The sequence below is a fragment of the Barbus barbus genome, assembly GCF_936440315.1.
Source record: "Barbus barbus genome assembly, chromosome: 18".
Classification (NCBI taxonomy): domain Eukaryota; kingdom Metazoa; phylum Chordata; class Actinopteri; order Cypriniformes; family Cyprinidae; genus Barbus; species Barbus barbus.
Genome location: NC_136746.1, coordinates 18,108,970 through 18,127,270, shown reverse-complemented (window position 1 = coordinate 18,127,270; position 18,301 = coordinate 18,108,970). Strand labels below are relative to the sequence as shown.

The window sequence follows — 18,301 nt, the reverse complement described above, 5'->3', positions numbered from 1 at the left end:
ACCAAAAATAAATGGAAATTGTGGGTTGTAAAATTAGATGTGAGCTACAGCTTTAAGGGTGATCAGTTCAGTTTATTTTATAATGAAAATTTAAATGAATGAACATTGTGGAAAACACGTCGCAGTGACCATATATATGCATATAAAACACTAATTTAAAATGTCTATACACAGTCTAACTCAATGGAAATAAAAAGATCCCCACAGCCTCATTTACATTGACTTAAAATTAAATATGCCATTTATTGTCTCCCTGTTTTAAGAACGTATTACCATCTTGGAGTTTCATTTATAATTATAATCCCTTTATATTTTCCAGCTTTATATTGCCAATTTTCTGATTGCAAAAAATACATTTTGTACAAACACAATTAAAAAATATTTAATAATAAAAATTAAAATCTTAAGCTCACTAAGGCTGCATTGATTTGATCAGAAATAAGTTAAAAACAGTAATATTATGAAGTATTATCACAATTTTAAAAACTGTCTTCTGCAAACTGATATGCTGCAATTCAAAAGCAAGATTATAAAAACAAAAGAAAGACAATTATTTTATTCAGCAAGGACATATTTTTTTGATCAAAACATGATATTAAAGACATTTATAATGTTACAAAAGATTTCAAATAATCAAAGAATCCTGAACAAAAAATAAATGCATCATGGATTCCCCCAAAATATGAATTATTGTTAACATTAATAATAGTAAGAAATGTTTCCTGAGCACGCAATCAGTGTATTACAGATGGGAGTAATGGCTGCTGAAAATTCAGCTTAGCAATCACAGAAATGGATCACATTTCAAAATATGATGAAATGGAAAGCAGTTATTAAAAAGTTTAATGTCATAATATTACTGGTTTTACTGTACTTTGATCAAATAAATGCAGCCTTGTTTAGCATTTTTTTTTTTTTTTTTTTTTTCTTCAAAAACACACAAAATCATTATTCCACATACTTGGCCTATTTGAATCCCTCTCTTGTACACACAGCCATGTGTAGTTAGATTTTTCTTTGTACGGTTTTGCGTCCTGTTCAGCTGTTAAAAGCATGTCAGGTGGTGTGGAGGGCAGCAGTGCGGGGTCCTGAAACGCAACAACTGGTCCCTGTCCCTGGACCAGACCGGTACAATCAGCACCAGCCTTTTGAAGTGTTACCCGAGCATAGCTGGAGGGTCCTCGAGTTCTTTGAGGTTTCTGGGTGAAGTACAGTGCCACTCTCTTCTCCCGTTTTTCTTCTTCCCCTTGTCCTCTCTCTCCTCCCTCTTTGGCAGAGCTGATGGAAGGGATTAGGAAGGAAGTGAAAAGAGAGAGAGGCTCTCTCCCCCAGAAGTGAAAGATGGAGGGCAGAAGGGACTATTGTTTATTTTGACAAATGCTCACTTGTAGCCTTGAGGTGACATTGATGAAACGATGCACCCACTCAATTTTTAGCGAGACAGGTGCTACAAAGGCACGAATGATGTATGTGTATGTGTTTGGCACCGCTTATATCGGCCGTGTCCCATTGTTTATGTGCATTCAATGCAAGCAAATGAGCTACAGACTTATAAATCTGGGGTGACTCCTCAATGAAGTGGGTAGAGACCTGGGGACCACAGAGGCAACTCTAAATCTCCCGCTGTACCTACACGCACAAAGTCCCTGCAAAACCTGCTCTGGATGTTTAGACACTGAATCATTTATTTGGCCTGCCTTTTAATTGAGTTTTCAGAGGAGGGCCGCCTCGCACACCCAGGGTGCTCTCCGTTTGTTGGCTCTCCCAAAAATGTGTTATCTCGCTACCCAGCTGCTGAAAGCATCCTTTGCTTGTTCTCCTCAGGTCTAAATATAGCATGCCTCTGCCTTTTTGAGGAATTTTTATACAGCACTTTCTCCTTCGGATCCTTCTACCGTGGACTTGTTTACAGCATCTGGCTGCCGTTTCGAAAAGGTGAATGGTGAATTATTAGCCAGTGTACGGTGACAGAGGGACTCGCTCGCATTGCTCTACATCTGCTGCGACCAGCTGTGGAGATAATGAATGGACTTGGGAAGAGAGGAAGTAGAAAGATCACGATGACATGCCACATCCAAGAATCCGAAATTGCCCTTTTTGCCGTCATGACCTGTCTTGGTTGCCAGTTCCCCTCCATTGCAGCATTTCCTGTTTATGTAGATGTCTCTGTCTGCAAGGCTGCGAGACAGACAGCGGTTAGTTGTCTGACCTCTACTCTTGGCTGGTTATCAGAATGCTTGTTTATACCTGGCGTTAATATCGATCTCAGTAGTGCTGCGCGGCTTGACGGTAGACTATATGACATGTGGTGGAAGATGACAGTTTATGATGTTTGCGTTAAAGCTACAATCTGTGCTGCAAATCATGTTGCAGACAGGCGCTTTCAGCTTCCTTGATTATAATGAGAGTAATTTCGTTTTGACACATCATGTCTACAGTGTTTGCATGTGATGTAGAGACAGTATAATGGTGGGTTTATGGTTGGCCAGCAATGTAGCAGCAGATCAACTGATGTGCTGTCACAGGTGTACGCATGTATATTGGCTATTTTATGATTTGGAATATGGCTCATCCAATGATGTTATTTTTTGTTTTATGTTTTTATTTATTTGTATTACTGTTACAAATATTTAGTTTTTAACTTAAATGCTACAAAGTGTCAGACAGCTGTTGATGCCAGACTTGTTCATTCATTAGTTATGTTAGTTATGTTGTAATTTGTAAAATGTTGAATTGCTAAGTCGGCTCAGCTTTATACTTGATTTTAAAATTAATTTAACATTTTATTTAAGTTTAATGTATTTTATTTTAACATTCAGATACATTTTGTTCAATTACTAGGGTAAATATTTATTTATGTGTGTGTGTGTGTGTGTGTGTACATATATTAATATAATATGGAAGTGATCATCCTGACTTTGGATTGAGCAGGGCACGTGCGTGCCATTATTTAGTCGTTTGGAATGCACTTGTCAAAGGGAGTGTAATTTCCTCATTATCTTGAGCTGGGATGTTCCCGTGACAACGCAGCATGCTGTCCGTCAGCAGATTCTCTGATGGACACTGGCATAATAAAATATACATTTTATATTCATTACTTTTTATATTATATAGCATATTTTAAAAAAGTTTATTTGCAACAGTTATGCTAACAACAATAAAAAATAATTTATGTTATTAAAACAGAGACATCTGCTGACAGACAATGTGCTGCGTTGTCACGGGAACATCCCAGCTGAAGATAAAGAGGAAATTATGCTCCCTTTGCCAAGTGCATTCCAAATGACTAAATAATGGCACCTTCTCACTCCAAAGTCCCCACTCCAAGGAGATCGGGATGATCACTTCCATTTGGAACTTGTTTGTATGTATTAGTGCTGTCAAACGATTAACCCCAAAATAAAAGTTTTTGTTTACATAATATATGTATGTGTACTGCAATTTATGTATATACAAATGCACACATTTATGTATTTTGAAAATATTTACATGTATATACATTTATATTATGTTTTTTATTATTTAATGTATAAACAACATATCTATCTTAAATATACTGTACATGCGTGTATTTGTATTTATATATACATAGGAAATATACACAGCACACACTCATTATGTAATGATGATTAATCGCAATTAAACGTTTGACAGCACTAATATAGATAGATTACGGAAATGCATTAGTCAGAAGGTGTGGGAACCCTGAAATAAGCACTGCAGCATTTTAGTCCAGCAGGGAGAGTATGGAGAGAGTTCCTCCAGCTCTTCCCCTCCACAGGGGCACCGCACCCTTCACTGCACCGGGCCCCACTCAATGACAAATTAACCCTCTCTAATTGTGGGTGAGTTATGCAGCTCCTGGTGCAGCGGTGAGAGACACAATCTTGCAGCCTTTTATTGGGCTAATAAATCTGGGAGGGTGGCAGACGGAGTCTGTGCAGCCAGCCGGATGGTACTTTGGGGTGGGTGAGAGATAAGAGACTGGAAAACCGCTCTCTCTCATTACCGCAGTTTTTCCAACGCGTTGGGGGAATCTTATCAGCCTGTTCACACGTCGCCCGTCCTCTTTTGTCATCTGAGCACAGAAAAGAAGCAAGATTGCTCAGGATATTAATGGCTATCATGCAGGATAAATTATGAACATGCTTAATGCTTAAAAGTGAAGAAACAGTATGGTATTGTTTGTTATGCTAATGGCTGTACTTGTAGGGTATGTGCACGCTTTTTTTTTTTTTTTTCTTTCTATTCAGGAGCTGTGTGGGTGGCACTGCCAGGGTCAGTGGTTTACTCTTGCCTGATGGGCATGCAAACCCATGCCAGGCGTCCTGCAGGCAGAATACAGATCCCATCTCCCCCTGAAACCAGGGATACGACTCCATGCTGCGAGAAAGCGTGAGATGGAGGAAGCGAATTGGACACGTCCTAAGATGGCTGACAGGTGTAGATAAAGCCAAAGAGGGCGGGTGAACCACAGAAATACATTTCCCAGCAAACCCGATGATTTATAGCCCGTCAGGAGCAGAGCTCTCACCAGCACCAACTGACCAGCCGAGAGCTGTCAGGACTGCTCCAGTGTGCCCACACCCCCCAATCAGTCCGCTTCCACGCACAACTTTTCACCCGAAAGCTATCCACTTTCTTGCGCTCAGAACTGAAAGATACACTGCCTTTGTTAGCGTCTACCGTCAGAGCGCTTTCGTCCGCCCCCGTGCTATTACAGTCACTTCTGAGAGCTGAATATTACACACCAGGCTGAAGATAATCACATGCAGTCTGTATTGTAGCACAATTCACATTTTTCTTCTCCCTTTTTTCTGTGGTTGATGAGATCAGGAGTCTCACAATGTAGTTTCACGGTTTTATTCAGGCACCTGCGGCTATTGACTGTTGATTCAGGTGGGCTACCTGCTGCATTCATCTAGCACTTGGATCGAATTTTATTATCACGACTGCAAAATTCCATCGTTTAGATATTGGTTTTCGGCATCACAGCACAATACAGTTTATTTGATGCCATGGCAAGGCCGAATTGCGCATCGGAGCTTGAGGCGGCACCATGACTCAGAAGATTTATTTTAAACCGCTGTTCCTTCACTGCCTGTTATGATGACGTGATCCGTTTCAGATAATGGGAAGTGCTTTACTGCAGGTCTAAATTGTGTCTGTTTTCTCTCTCTTTCCCTGCAGGACCTCGATGGGCCTCTTGGAATCTTGGAGTGTTTATTTGTATCCGCTGTGCTGGAATACACCGGAACCTGGGAGTGCATATATCACGCGTTAAATCAGTCAACCTGGACCAATGGACCCCCGAGCAGATACAAGTATGTGTGTTTTCATGTGTTGGTTGGTTTTTCTTTCTTATGGGGCTCAACAAGATGTTTTGGGCCTGTTTATGACCCGACTCTTATTCGACAGTACTGCTATTTCATAATGTCTAGCATTTGTTGATCACATTCTTTACTTTTCAAAAGTTTGGGGTTAGTAAGAAATTCTTAAAGGGATAGTTCACCCAAAAATGAAAAGTTGGTCATTAATTACTCACCCACATGTTGTTCCAAATCCGTAAGATCTTCATTTATCTTCAGAACACAAATTAAGATATTTTTTGATGAAATCTGAGAGCTTTCTGACCTCCATAGACAGTAACACAACTACCACATTCAAGGCCCAGAAAGATAGTAAGGACATCGATAAAATAGTCCATGTGACATCAGTGGTTCGACCTTCATTTTATGAAGCTACAAGGATGCTTTTTTTTTTTTGCACAAATAAAACAAAAATAATAACTTTATTTAACAATTTCTTCTTATATAGCATAATATGATTATATAAAAATATAGCTGATATCCATTTGCGTTCCAATTTTTTACCAAAGTTATGTCTAGTTGTGTATAGTTGTATGTTTGCTGTATTTGTGGTGGGGACAGTGACCAAGCCAACATAAAAATCCTTGTTGAGCCCTTCCTGAAGTTATTAGGACTCCTGTTTTTCTATTGTAGTGTGAGTGATGGTTTCAAAACTTCATGTAGTCCAGATAACCTTCATTCATATTACAGGTATACATGTGGAACTGAATTTTTGTCTCTTGTGTGTATCTGTGTGTTGTGCTGTGAAAAACAGTGTGGCTTGAAAGATTTATGAGTTTTTAAGCAACCGAAAGGGAGTCTTGCATCTCCCCTTTGCATATTAATTGACGTCTGGATGGATAATTAATTCTTGATGGATAATTACTTGTCTGTTTTTCAGCATCTTCTCTTCCTTCAGTCGGATCCATCATCCTCATATTAATTTGTCTCTGACAGGCTTAGACGTACGTGACATAGGAGTGATAATGCAAATGCGTGTAATTTGTATATGTTCGGAATAGCCTCGATTATGCTTAATTAAGAATCAGGGCCATAAACTTGCATAGACAACTGAGCTTTTTTTTTAGTCTGTTTCAGGTTAAAAGGTCATGCGTTTTACCACTAGCTTTCTTAGGAAGTTAGGAACTGTGATATAATCAAGGTACAGATATTTTGCACCGTCACTCTTGTTGCCCTGGCGATTGTGCACACAGCAACCAATCAAATTCCACCACCTCAAAGAGTGAATGAGTTCGCTCTTTATTCAGAGGTCATTGCGGTACTTCGACTTTGAGAGAGAGCGAGAGAGAGAGAGAGAGAGATCAATATATCTTTTTTTAAGGGGTCCATGCAAAATACATATCAGCATACTAAATACATTTATTTTCTCCCCTCAGGTCATCATTTAAGCATTTTAAATATGTAAAGGGTTAACATTGTACTGAGATGCATCCGTTTCAGATTTTACACTTATTTAGACGACCTGCTTCATGAATTGTACTTAATGAATTAGTTTATTGGTCTTATAGAGTTTTGTGCTATATGTTTTGAGTTTCTGCACTCTTAATAATGGACACTAATTGAGTTTTCTACCAGGTAACAAAACTGTGAAAGTGTGTTTGTGAATTAATTCCCAATTTTTGTGCAATATATTTTGTAAAGAAAACGGCTTGATTTATAATGAGAAATACTATATCAAACTATTTGTCTAACAATGTATATGTAGCTTGAAATAAAATGTGTACTTTTTATGTCTCTTGAGCTCTTATATGCCCTAGATTTTAAATAATTATTTTATTTATTAGGTGCTTGGTTTTTCTCTTTCTGATAGACTTTGGGATAAATGGATAGTTTGTGTTGTTCTCCTTTTTTCACCTGTTATTTTATTTTTTTTGTCTGTCTTTCTCTGTTTAGAGCGTGCAGAGCATGGGCAACACCAAGGCAAGACAGCTGTATGAAGCTCATCTCCCAGAAAACTTCAGACGGCCGCAAACTGACCAGTATCCTTGAGTCTACCTGTGTTTTTGTTTGTAATTCTGGTTGATGGCCTTTGCTAGTTATGTGGTAAAAGCCATCCTCTTGTGTGGTACAGATGTATTCTTAGTCGTCTACAGAGTATTGACATGATTAAAGTGAATAATCCTTTTCTTGGCGCTCAAAGACAAATTGTGGATTTGTTATATTGAAAAAACTGTGTATATGTGAGTTTATGCAAAATTTGTACTGTCGCGTGCGTCCTACTCTCTTCTTGCTGCTGCCAAATTCACAAACGATCAGATTCTGTAGCCAGCACTAGCAACTTTTTTTTCTTGTAAGCAAGAGAAAAGGATTTAGAGTATCTACCACTTTAAAAACATGTAAAGTTCTACATGTTGTTTTGTCTTGTACATGGATAAATGAAGATACTCATTATTTGCTTGCCAAATACAGGGATTCACAACACTTTTTGTCAGATTTGTAGATACTGTTTTGATGGAGTATGCTTAAGCTTGTAGTCACAGTGATGTTAAATTTGTAGTGGCTGGTAGAACACATTTAGGCTCCATCCTAGAGCTAACTGTTACCATTGAGATGGCAAAGGACGTGTGCCATTTTCAATAATACTATAAATCGTTCTTGTCTAACCCAATTTTATGAGCAGTGGATGATTTCTGTATATTTCTAAAACCATATCTTGAAGGCAGTTTTCATTGAAATGTAAGAGAACCATATATAAAAAGTTGGATGTTTGAATGCTGAATTAATTTTACTCGGTAAAAAAAAAAACTACTACTGCTCACAATAATACTAGATACACTTTTTCTCCTTAAATGTGCATGAATATTACTCTTGTAGCTTAAGAGCCCTTTTTTCTTTGTCCTATAGAGACATTGTGTACCCTTTTGTTCCTTGAGATATTTAGTTCTAGGTGATGAACTATGGCAGTGCTGGTTTGTGATATTGTTCAGGGCTTGAAAATGAGAGAAAGGAGATCTGTATGTTCTGTAAACTTTATTATATGACACGCTGTTTTTTAAAATGAATAATAATGCATGTAATTGTAGGTACACTGTGCTTAGTATCATTGATTTATGCACATGCACTAGTACCTTTCAAAAGTTTGGGGTCAGTAAGATTTGTTTTTGTTTTTTTATTTATTTAGCAAAGCATTAAATTAATGGAGACCTTAAATACATTTATAATGTTACAAAATATTTCTGTTTCAAATATAATATTATTTTGAACTTTTATATTCATCAAAGAATCCTGAACAAAATGTATCGCAGTTTTCACAAAACATTAAGCTAACTATTTTCAACATTGATAATAAAAAATGTTTATAGAACAAATAATTAGCACATTAAATTGATTTCTGGAGGATCGTGTGACACTAAAATGTATCACACAATACATTTAGAGGCAGTCGTGGTCTAATGGATAGAGAGGTGTAACCCGAAGGTTGTGGGTTCGAGTCTCGGGTCCGGCAGGGATTGTAGGTGGGGGGAGTATGGCAAGCCGTTTTGACTTTTATTCATTCTCAGGATATGAATTCTTGATATCAATAATTCAATTTTTACTAGTTAAAATGTTAATTCTTGATATCAATAATGACATCACTCGTACAAATTGAATTCTTGATATCAGCAATTAAATTTCTACTAGTAAAAAATATTATTCTTGATATCAAGAATTAATATCATAGTAATGGCAATAGGCAAGCTGTTTTGACTTTTATTCATTTGCAGGAAATAAATTCTTGATATCAACAATTCAATTTTTAGTAGTTAAAATGTTAATTCTTGATATCAGGAATTATATTTCTACTAGTAACAATGGCTATTTTTGATATCAGCAATTACATTTCCACTAGTTACAATGTTAATTTTTGATATCAACAATAAAATTTTCACTAGTTAAATGTCACCATAGGCTGCCATTCAAAATCAAGTGTTGATATCAAGAATAAATTTCTTACTAGTTGAAATTCCAATTTCACATCTCAGAAATACAATTCTTACTAGTAAAAATGTATATTCTTGATATCTACAATTTAGTTCTTGATATCAACAATTTAGTTGTCACTAGTGACAATGTTAATTTCTGATATCAAGAATTAAATCGGTTTAAAACAATGGTTTAAAAAAAACAAAACAAAACAATCTACACACTGAGTACTATGTACTGGAAATTTTGTATTTCTATGCACTTTCAATGTTCATTGCTCTAGTGTTTATATATCTTAATGTATAGCTTATTCATATCCATTTGTAATTGTTCATAGTTTTTGCTCATAGTGTACATACATTTACTGCACAATCCATCTGTATAGTATGTTCATATCACCCATCTGTATATCATACTGATAGTATTTAAAAAATTTTGTAAATTATGTCCATAGTACTACTGCCTTATCTGTATAATCTGTATATATGTAACATATTGTAGGCATTGTATATTCTGTACCTCTGCTTATTGCACTTCTGGTTAGATGCTAACTGCATTTCGTTGCCCTGTACCTTACATGTGCAATGACAATAAAGTTGAATCTAAATTGTTGATATCAGAAATACATTTTCAGATATCAGAAATGAACAGTCACTAGTGACAATTAAATTGTTGATTATAAAGAATTCAATTGCTGGTATCTATAATTAAATTTTTGATATCAAGAATTAAATTGTTTATCAAATTGTTATCAAATTGTTGAATTGTTATTTTTACTAGTAAGAATTGTATTTCTGATATGCGAAATTGGAATTTCAACTAGTAAGAAATTAATTCTTGATATCAACAATTGATTTTGAATGGCAGCCTATGGTGACATTTAACTAGTGAAAATACAATTACAGATATCAACAATTTAATTCTTGATATCAACAATTAACATTTTAACTAGTGAAAATTGAATTGTTGATATCAATAATTAATATTGTTACTAGTAGAAATCTAATTCCTGATATCAAGAATTAGCATGTTAACTAGTAAAAATGTAATTGTTGATATCAATAATTCATATGTGAAGGAATAATAGTCAAAACGGCTTGCCATAGTGACAAAACTATTACAGATATCAAAAATGCATTTCTTACTAGTTACAATTCTAAATGCACATATCACCTTTGTATTTGTTACTAGTAGATATATAATTTTTGATATGAATAATTACATTTTTACTAGTAAAAAGGAATATCAACAATTGAATTCTTGATATCAATAATTTAATTGTCACTAGTGACAATGTTCATTTCTGATATATTTTTCTATATAAACAATTTAATTCTTGATAACACCAATTTAATTATTGATATCAGAAATGAACATTGTCACTAGTGACAATTAAATTATTGATATCAAGAACTAAATTGTTTATCAAGAATTAAATTGTTGATATCAAGAATAGACATTGTTACTAGTAAGAATTGTATTTCTGATATGTGAAATTGGAATTTCAACTAGTAAGAAATGTATTTTTGATATCAACAATTGATTTTGAATGGCAGCCTATGGTGACATTTAACTAGTGAAATTTAATTGTTGATATGAAAAATTAACATTTTTACTAGTGGAAATGTAATTGCTGGCTACATAAATAGACATACAACAATGAAGTAAAAAACACTATAAACCTATACACAACTAACCTAAAGTGAACTTGTATATTAGATTCATTCATTACACACAGAATGATATATTTCAAATGTTTATTTCCTTTAATTTTGATGATTATAACTGACAACTAATGAAAGTCCCAAATTCTGTATCTCAGAAAATTAGAATATCAATTAAGACCAATGCAATAGAAATGTTGGCCAACTGAAAAGTATGAACATGAAAAGTATGAGCATGTACAGCACTCAATATTTAGTTGGGGCTCCTTTGGCCTGGATTACTGCAGCAATGCGGCGTGGCTTTGTGTCGATCAGTCTGTGGCACTGCCCAGGTGTTATGAGAGCCCATGTTGCTCTGATAGTGGCCTTCAGCTCTTCTGAATTGTTGAGTCTGGCATATTGCATCTTCCTCTTCACAATACCCCATAGGTTTTCTATGGGGATAAGGTCAGGCGAGTTTGCTGGCCAATCAAGAACAAGGGATACCATGGTCCTTAAACCAGGAACTGGTAGCTTTGGCCGTGTGTGCAGGTGCCAAGTCCTGTTGGAAAATGAAATCTGCATCTCCATAAAGTTGGTCAGCAGCAGGAAGCATGAAGTGCTCTAAAACTTCCTGGTAGAAGGCTGCGTTGACCTTGGACCTCAGAAAACACAATGGACCAACACCAGCAGATGACATGGCACCCCAAACCATCAATGACTGTAGAAACTTTACACTGGACCTCAAGCAACGTGGATTATGTGCCTCTCCTTTCTTCCTCCAGACTCTGGGACCTTGATTTCCAAAGGAAATGCAAAATTTACTTTCATCAGAGAACATAACTTTGTACCACTCAGCAGCAGTCCAGTCCTTTTTGTCTTTAGCCCAGGCAAGACGCTTCTGACGCTGTCTCTTGGTCAAGAGTAGCTTGACACAAGGAATGCGACAGCTGAAACCCATGTCTTGCATACGTCTGTGCGTGGTGGTTCTTGAAGCACTGACTCCAGCTGCAGTCCACTCTTTGTGAATCTCCCCCACATTTTTGAATGGGTTTTATTTTGTCTGTGTGTAATGAATTAATCTAATATACAAGTTTCACTTTTTGAATGGTATTACTGAATGGTATTCAACTTTTTCATGATATTCTAATTTTATGGCCAGCACCTGTATATTGCTGAGTCTTTTGTGGGATTGTGTACACGCAGCAGTGTGTGTAAAGTGTCTAGTACACATAGAGGAGAGTGTGTTACTACAGGTGGTTTGTACAGGCCCACTCACCTGTGTGTAGCACACTTCAAATTGCACAAAAAAATTCCATACAGTTTTTTCTTTGGTGTGGTAAGGTTTGGGGTGGGGGGTGGTGCATGTTTCAGGAGGTAGGGGTTTGCATGGGGTTTCAGAGGGGGACGGGGTGGTTTGAGTTCAGGGCTCTCACAGCCTGGGGGAAAAAGCCGTTGAGCAGTCTGGCGGAGCAGGCTCTGATGCTCCGGTACCGTCTTCCTGATGGTAGGAGCTGGAAGAGACTGTGGAAAGGATGGGTGGAGTCCTTCAGGATGCTGTTGGCTTTGCTGGAGCATCGTTTAAGGAAAATGTCCAGGATGGAGGGAAGAGGGGCACCGATGATCTTTGCAGCTGTGTTCACGGTCCGCTGGAGGGTCTTGCGGTCAGCAGCACTGCAGTTTCCGTACCAGACAGTGATGCAGCTGGTCAGCACACTCTCAATGGTGCCCCTGTAGAATGTGGTGAGGATGGGTGGAGGGAGACTTGCTCTTTTCAGCCGGCGGAGAAAGTGTAGGCGCTGTTGTGCCTTTTTGGAGAGTGACATGGTGTTGGTGGTCCAGGTGAGATCCTCTGTGATGTACACCCCCAGGAATTTTGTGCTGCTGACTCTCTCCACAGTCGAGCTGTCGATGGTCAGAGGGGGGGTGGTCAACGGAGTTTCTTCTGAAGTCCATCACAACCTCCTTTGTCTTCTCCACATTGAGGGACAGATTGTTAGTGCCACACCATTCTGCCAGCTGTGCCACTTCCTCTCTGTAGTGCGTTTCATTGTTTTGATGTTGTGCATGACTAGCCTCTCAAAGCACTTCATCATGATTGGAGTCAGTGCTATGGGATGGTAGTCATTTAGACAGGACACAGGTGATTTCTTTGGTACCGGTATGATTGTTGTGGATTTGAGACGTGTGGATGACTGCCTGGCTCAGCGAGGTGTTGAAGATATCTGTTAGGACATCTGTCAGCTGTGCAGCACAGTCTCTCAGAACACGGCCAGGTATGTTGTCAGGACCCATAGCCTTGCGTGGGTTAATCCTAGATTGGGTCTTACTTACGTCGGCTGGAGACAGACAGAGCGCCCGGTCGTTGGGAGGTGTGGCAGTTTTTGTGCAGGTGTGTCATTCTGCATTTCAAACCGTGAATAAAAGTGGTTGAGTGCATCGGGGAGGGATGTGTCATCATCACAGGCCTGTGGCGGGGGCTTGTTGTAGTCAGTGATGGTCTGAATGGCTTGCCACAGGCTCTGTGTGTCTCTGCTGTCTGTGAAGTGATTGTTGATTTTTTTGAGCATATGACCGTTTTGCATTTTTGATGCCACAGGACAGATTGGCTCTTGCTGTTTTGAGGGCTGCTTTATCTTCTGATCTGAATGCTTCATCTCTGGTCTTTAGCAGCCCACGAACCTCTGCTGTCATCCATGGCTTCTGGTTTGCACGTGCGGTGATGGTGTTGGTGACTGTCACATCATCAGTGCACTTTTTGACGTAAGCAGTCACAGTTTCAGTGTACTCATGCAGGTCTGTGTGGTTGTTGTGGGTAGCTGCCTCTTTAAACCTGTTCCACGACTGAGGTGAGACCCTTGATCAAGGCACTGAACCCGCAACTGCTCCCCGGGCACCGCAGCATTGGCTGCCCACTGCTCTGGGTGTATGTTCACTACTGTGTGTACACTTGGATGGGTTAAATGCAGAGCACAAATTCCGAGTATGGGTCACCATACTTGGCCACACACCATTTCCCTTTCCCTTTCCTAAAGACTGGAGTAATGACTTACGAAAATTCAACTTTGTCACTCCAGGAATAAATTATATTTAAAAATATATCAAAATAGAAAACAGTTATTTTGAATTGTAATGCTATTTCACAATACTACTGTTTTTATTGTATTTATCAAATAAATGCAAACTTGTTGAACATAAAAGACTTAACAAAAAAATCTAACAGACGCATAATTGCGCAATACTTTGAGGTATTGATTTCTTGATATCTTGATTTAAACATTTCATTTGTCAGCTGTCACAACAACTCAAACACCCTGTAGTTCCATCATGAACTATATATACAAAAAAAAATCCTGTTGGGAATTCCTGGTGTAATGTTGCTGAATGTGGCAGGCAGAAGCCTGTGTGACTTCACACCTTTGGCTGCAGAGATTTAGAGAAAACAGCTGCTGTTTTCAGCAGCTTCACACACAGCAGAGCTGAGCAGGAACTACCTCATCGCTGAGGCCTAACAGGAAGTCTCCTCATGTCTCTCATCCCTCTTGCCTCGGGTATCCTCCTCCGTCCTATTTCACACCATCAGTCTAATTGGGTTTGTGTGGCGGCCAGGATAATTCCATATTCTTCTCATTGGCGCCTTCAGAAACCCTAATTGAATTTCCCTGGCATCCGCAGCCTGTTATCAGCGCTCCTGCGTTTGGTGTGGCTATGGAAATGGCTTCATTTGTATGCTGACCGATGAGGTGCAATATTCTTAACCATCAAAATGGATTAATCTGGACAGCAGAGGTGAGCTTCCTCCACAAACCGGCTTTGATGGAATTTGCTTTATCACAGGTGTGGTTTCTTCAGATGGAAATGCAGATCTTTTGTGCGCCAGTGTGGGGGTCTTTCACTTTCTCTCACCCTCTCTCACTTCTCACTTATCACTGCTTCCCTCTCGTGATCTCTTTAATGGAAAAGTTGGCCGTGTTAATATAAACGTCAGATCAGCAGAGAGAGGAAATTTAATGTTCTCTCCCTTCTCTTGCTTATTGTGAATGGCAGATGTACCTTCATTTGGTGTGCTTGTGGTTTCTTTCTCGGTTTCTTTTCCCTGACAGTTTTTTTTTTTTTTAAACTGTATAATTAATTTCTCTTTTTCCTATTTATGCCAGCGCTATTTTTTTATGCGTCATCTTTCTTACCGGCTTCTCCATGTAACTTTTGCATCACGTCCTAACTCTGTGTGATGCAACAAAGCATCTGCACCATTTTAAGTTTAGGAATGTGCAAAACCCCACATTTTCAAAATCGACTTGTCTAGGCGCCTGAAGCTCTACTCGACTGATCGTCATAAAGAAACCCTGCATAATTAAGTGTTCCTGAGGATTTTTAATTAGCTGGTTCAGGTGTGTTTGATTAGGGTTTGAGCTGAACTTTGCAAGAAGGTATATCTCCAGGAACAGGATTGGCCTGATTTAAATGTTTTTGCATTCAAAAACAGTAGACGGAGCACAGCAGAACAGAACTTTCTCACGTGTCTCGCAACATATTTTTGAAAATAGGTGCTTTAAAGGGTATTAATGTAAAGATGGTTGAAACTTTTCCAGGAGGGTTTTGTGGTATAACTGGCTAGCAACTAAAGCACAGCAAGCTGTCTGTGTGCTAATAAAAGCAACACAGCTAAAATTATATCCACAGACACACACACACACATAGATAGATAGACAGTTATTTTGAATTATAATAACATTTTACACTATTACTGTTTTTGCTGGTTTTGTTAAATAAAGGCAGCATTGGTGACATGCTTCTTTCTGAAACATTAAAAAATCCTTCCAACCCCAAACGTTTGAAAGCTAGTATATTTTATTTAGTTTAATTTTTAAAATTGGTCCCCCATACACCACTTGAAATTCTTCCTTGACCACCAGTTTGAGAACCGCTAATCTTTTGTTCTGAGGATGCTACAGGGGTTTTGTCGCTCACCCCTGTCTTTTTTCTTTCTCGCATTCTTTCTCTTCCTGCCACCTGCTTCTTCACCCTGATCCATATTTCATCAGATGCATTATTGTATTGTGATCAGAGATTCATGAGAGTGTAAATCCAATAAAGCTGCGTGAACCGGTCCTCTTAGCATTTTACTGTCGCTGTATAAATTCACACTGTTAACAGCGAGTGCGATTCCGAGAGCGTGTGTTTTGATTTTTCTCTGGCCCCACTCTGTGCATGTGTGTTTGCTGTGAAAAGAAGAAGAAAAAAATCATTTTCATCTTTTGATCCTGATTTTTTTCTTTTTTTTTTTCTTTCAAGATACAGAATGCTAAGTTGTATTTAGTTTGTGGTCCAGGTGTGGTGTTGGTGCTCTGGCGTCTTTAATGGTGAGGAGAGAATACAGCCAGTCTGGCTAACCTCTTTAATGCAGGAGTTGCATGTAGCGGAGTAAGATGCCAGGTAAATCTTTCAAGCCAATATGAGATTTAGCATCCGAAAGAAATAAACAAACAAAAAAAAGCCTTCAAACTGGTCCTTGGATCAACTGTAAAACAATAAGACTGAGATTTAAGGACCCCATTAAAACAAAAAGAAAGTTTTGTGGCTTTCAGTTTGTGCACTCATAAATTTGTGGTAAAATGAGAGGTATATCCCATCAAAACTTGTTGCCGTAGCACAAGTAAGTTAAGCCATCTCATGGGTTTTAAAAATGAAGTCCGCTACTTAGCAGTCAGCATCAAGTTGTCTTGCAACTTCTCAGGTTAAAGAGTGAATGTGTGCCATGTTTGTTTAAATGCTGGGATGATTAATATGATTTGTATTAGTTGTAAGCCATAAAGTTTTCAATTTTCCTGAGCAATGTTTCAGAGCTGTGGAGTTCTTCATCAGGGACAAGTACGAGAGGAAGAAGTACTACGATAAAAACGCTGCCAATGGAGCAATTGTGAGTATCAACATTATCTGTCTGTCTGTCTATCTATCGATCTATCTTTAATCTTGTTTATCTGTTTGATTATTTTATTTAGTTATTCGTGAGTGAATTCATATCACTTCCTACATTTTAATGACTGAAGAAGCATGTAATCTAAATAAACAAACTCTCTGAAAGTGGCATGTCTCTGAGTTTTTGTACTGGACTGAAGTGAAGCAGTCTGTGCAAGCAAGATTAAAACTGATCTTGCAGGTTTGGTTGCAGATTATGCATTTAGCAAAGTTGCAGTTTTGAGTTTGTGATGCATTTCAGCATATTGAATCATAACGTTGATTCGTTGGTGTTGGTATTTACTGTATCTTATGTGTGGAAGGCCTGATTTGGTGGCCAGTTGTTCTGATCGTTGATGCCTCAAATTCACATTACACAGCCTGGTGGGTTACAGCTGTGCTTTACACGTTGGAAATTGATTGACAGCCAATTTAAGCACTCTTACTTGTTAAATGACTTTCTGTGACTTCCTCTCTGTTCTTTAATGTTTGTGTTGACCAAATGCCACAATGAATAGTAAGTGACCATCCTTAGCGTGCCGTGCAGGTCTTAGCCTCATGATAATGCTTGAGGAGCTTAAGCAATCTAAACAAACAGCCTTTTGGCCTTTTCTGATTGCTTTGGATCAGGAGAGACTGAAACTTGGTTATACTGTGAAAGGTTTTCGATCAAACTCTGCAAGGCTGCCTTGTCCAATTACATTTTCTCTCTCTACTTAAGCCTACCCAAGCAGAGCTCTGCTTTTCTCTGACAGGCCTGCCTGAGCTGGCCAATTAAAGCCTCTGCCTGCAGAAACAGACAGCCAATCAGATTTCAGCAGTGGTGGTCAGCCGTTGACTGAGGAGTCACAAACCAGGCAAATATACAAGCAGCATTGATCTGTGTCAAAGGAAGGATGAGAAAAGAAAAAAAAAACAGTTCATTGAATTAAAATGCAGAACTAAAATGCAAAATAGTGGTGTGTTGTGCACCACACTGTAACATTGATTCCAGGTCATCTTCATCCACCGACTCTGCCAACGGCTTTTATATGCAAATAAATTATTAAAAACAACTCGTTATCAGTTTAAGGCATTTTGCTTTGTGTGTGGAGGGGGTCTGGATGAGAGAGAGAGAGAGTGTATGAAGAAAAGGTTAGTGAGAACAGTGTGAACTGAAGTTAGGGACTGTTACTTGTGATGAATACAGAAGCAGATAATGATTTACAACCACTTCGTTTTGGCTCTGTGTGTGTTTAGTGTATTAATGTTTTAAAACCATGATTCTCAACTGGTTTCACTCAGTGTTATTTTGAACTAAAGCTAATAAAAATTGTAACTGAAATTAAGCTTAAATAAAATTAAATCTAAATATTAGGTAAAAAACACAAAATTCAAAAAAATTAAATGAAAATTTGAATAGTTGCCTTGGCATCTATTTGTTGTTGA

General features: G+C 38.1%; 1 protein-coding gene across 2 annotated transcripts in view; it reads left to right on the top strand.

Annotated features, from left to right (window-relative positions):
* Positions 1–18,301, top strand: part of LOC306884482 (stromal membrane-associated protein 1-like) — a 107,675-nt gene that overhangs the window by 19,658 nt on the left and 69,716 nt on the right. For both annotated transcript variants that reach the window (XM_079440376.1, XM_079440375.1), the window contains exons 2-4: positions 5,191–5,324; positions 7,263–7,348; positions 16,760–16,835. In XM_079440376.1, coding sequence (XP_079296502.1) covers positions 5,191–5,324; positions 7,263–7,348; positions 16,760–16,835 — 296 coding nt within the window. The remainder of the gene's footprint in view (positions 1–5,190; positions 5,325–7,262; positions 7,349–16,759; positions 16,836–18,301) is intronic.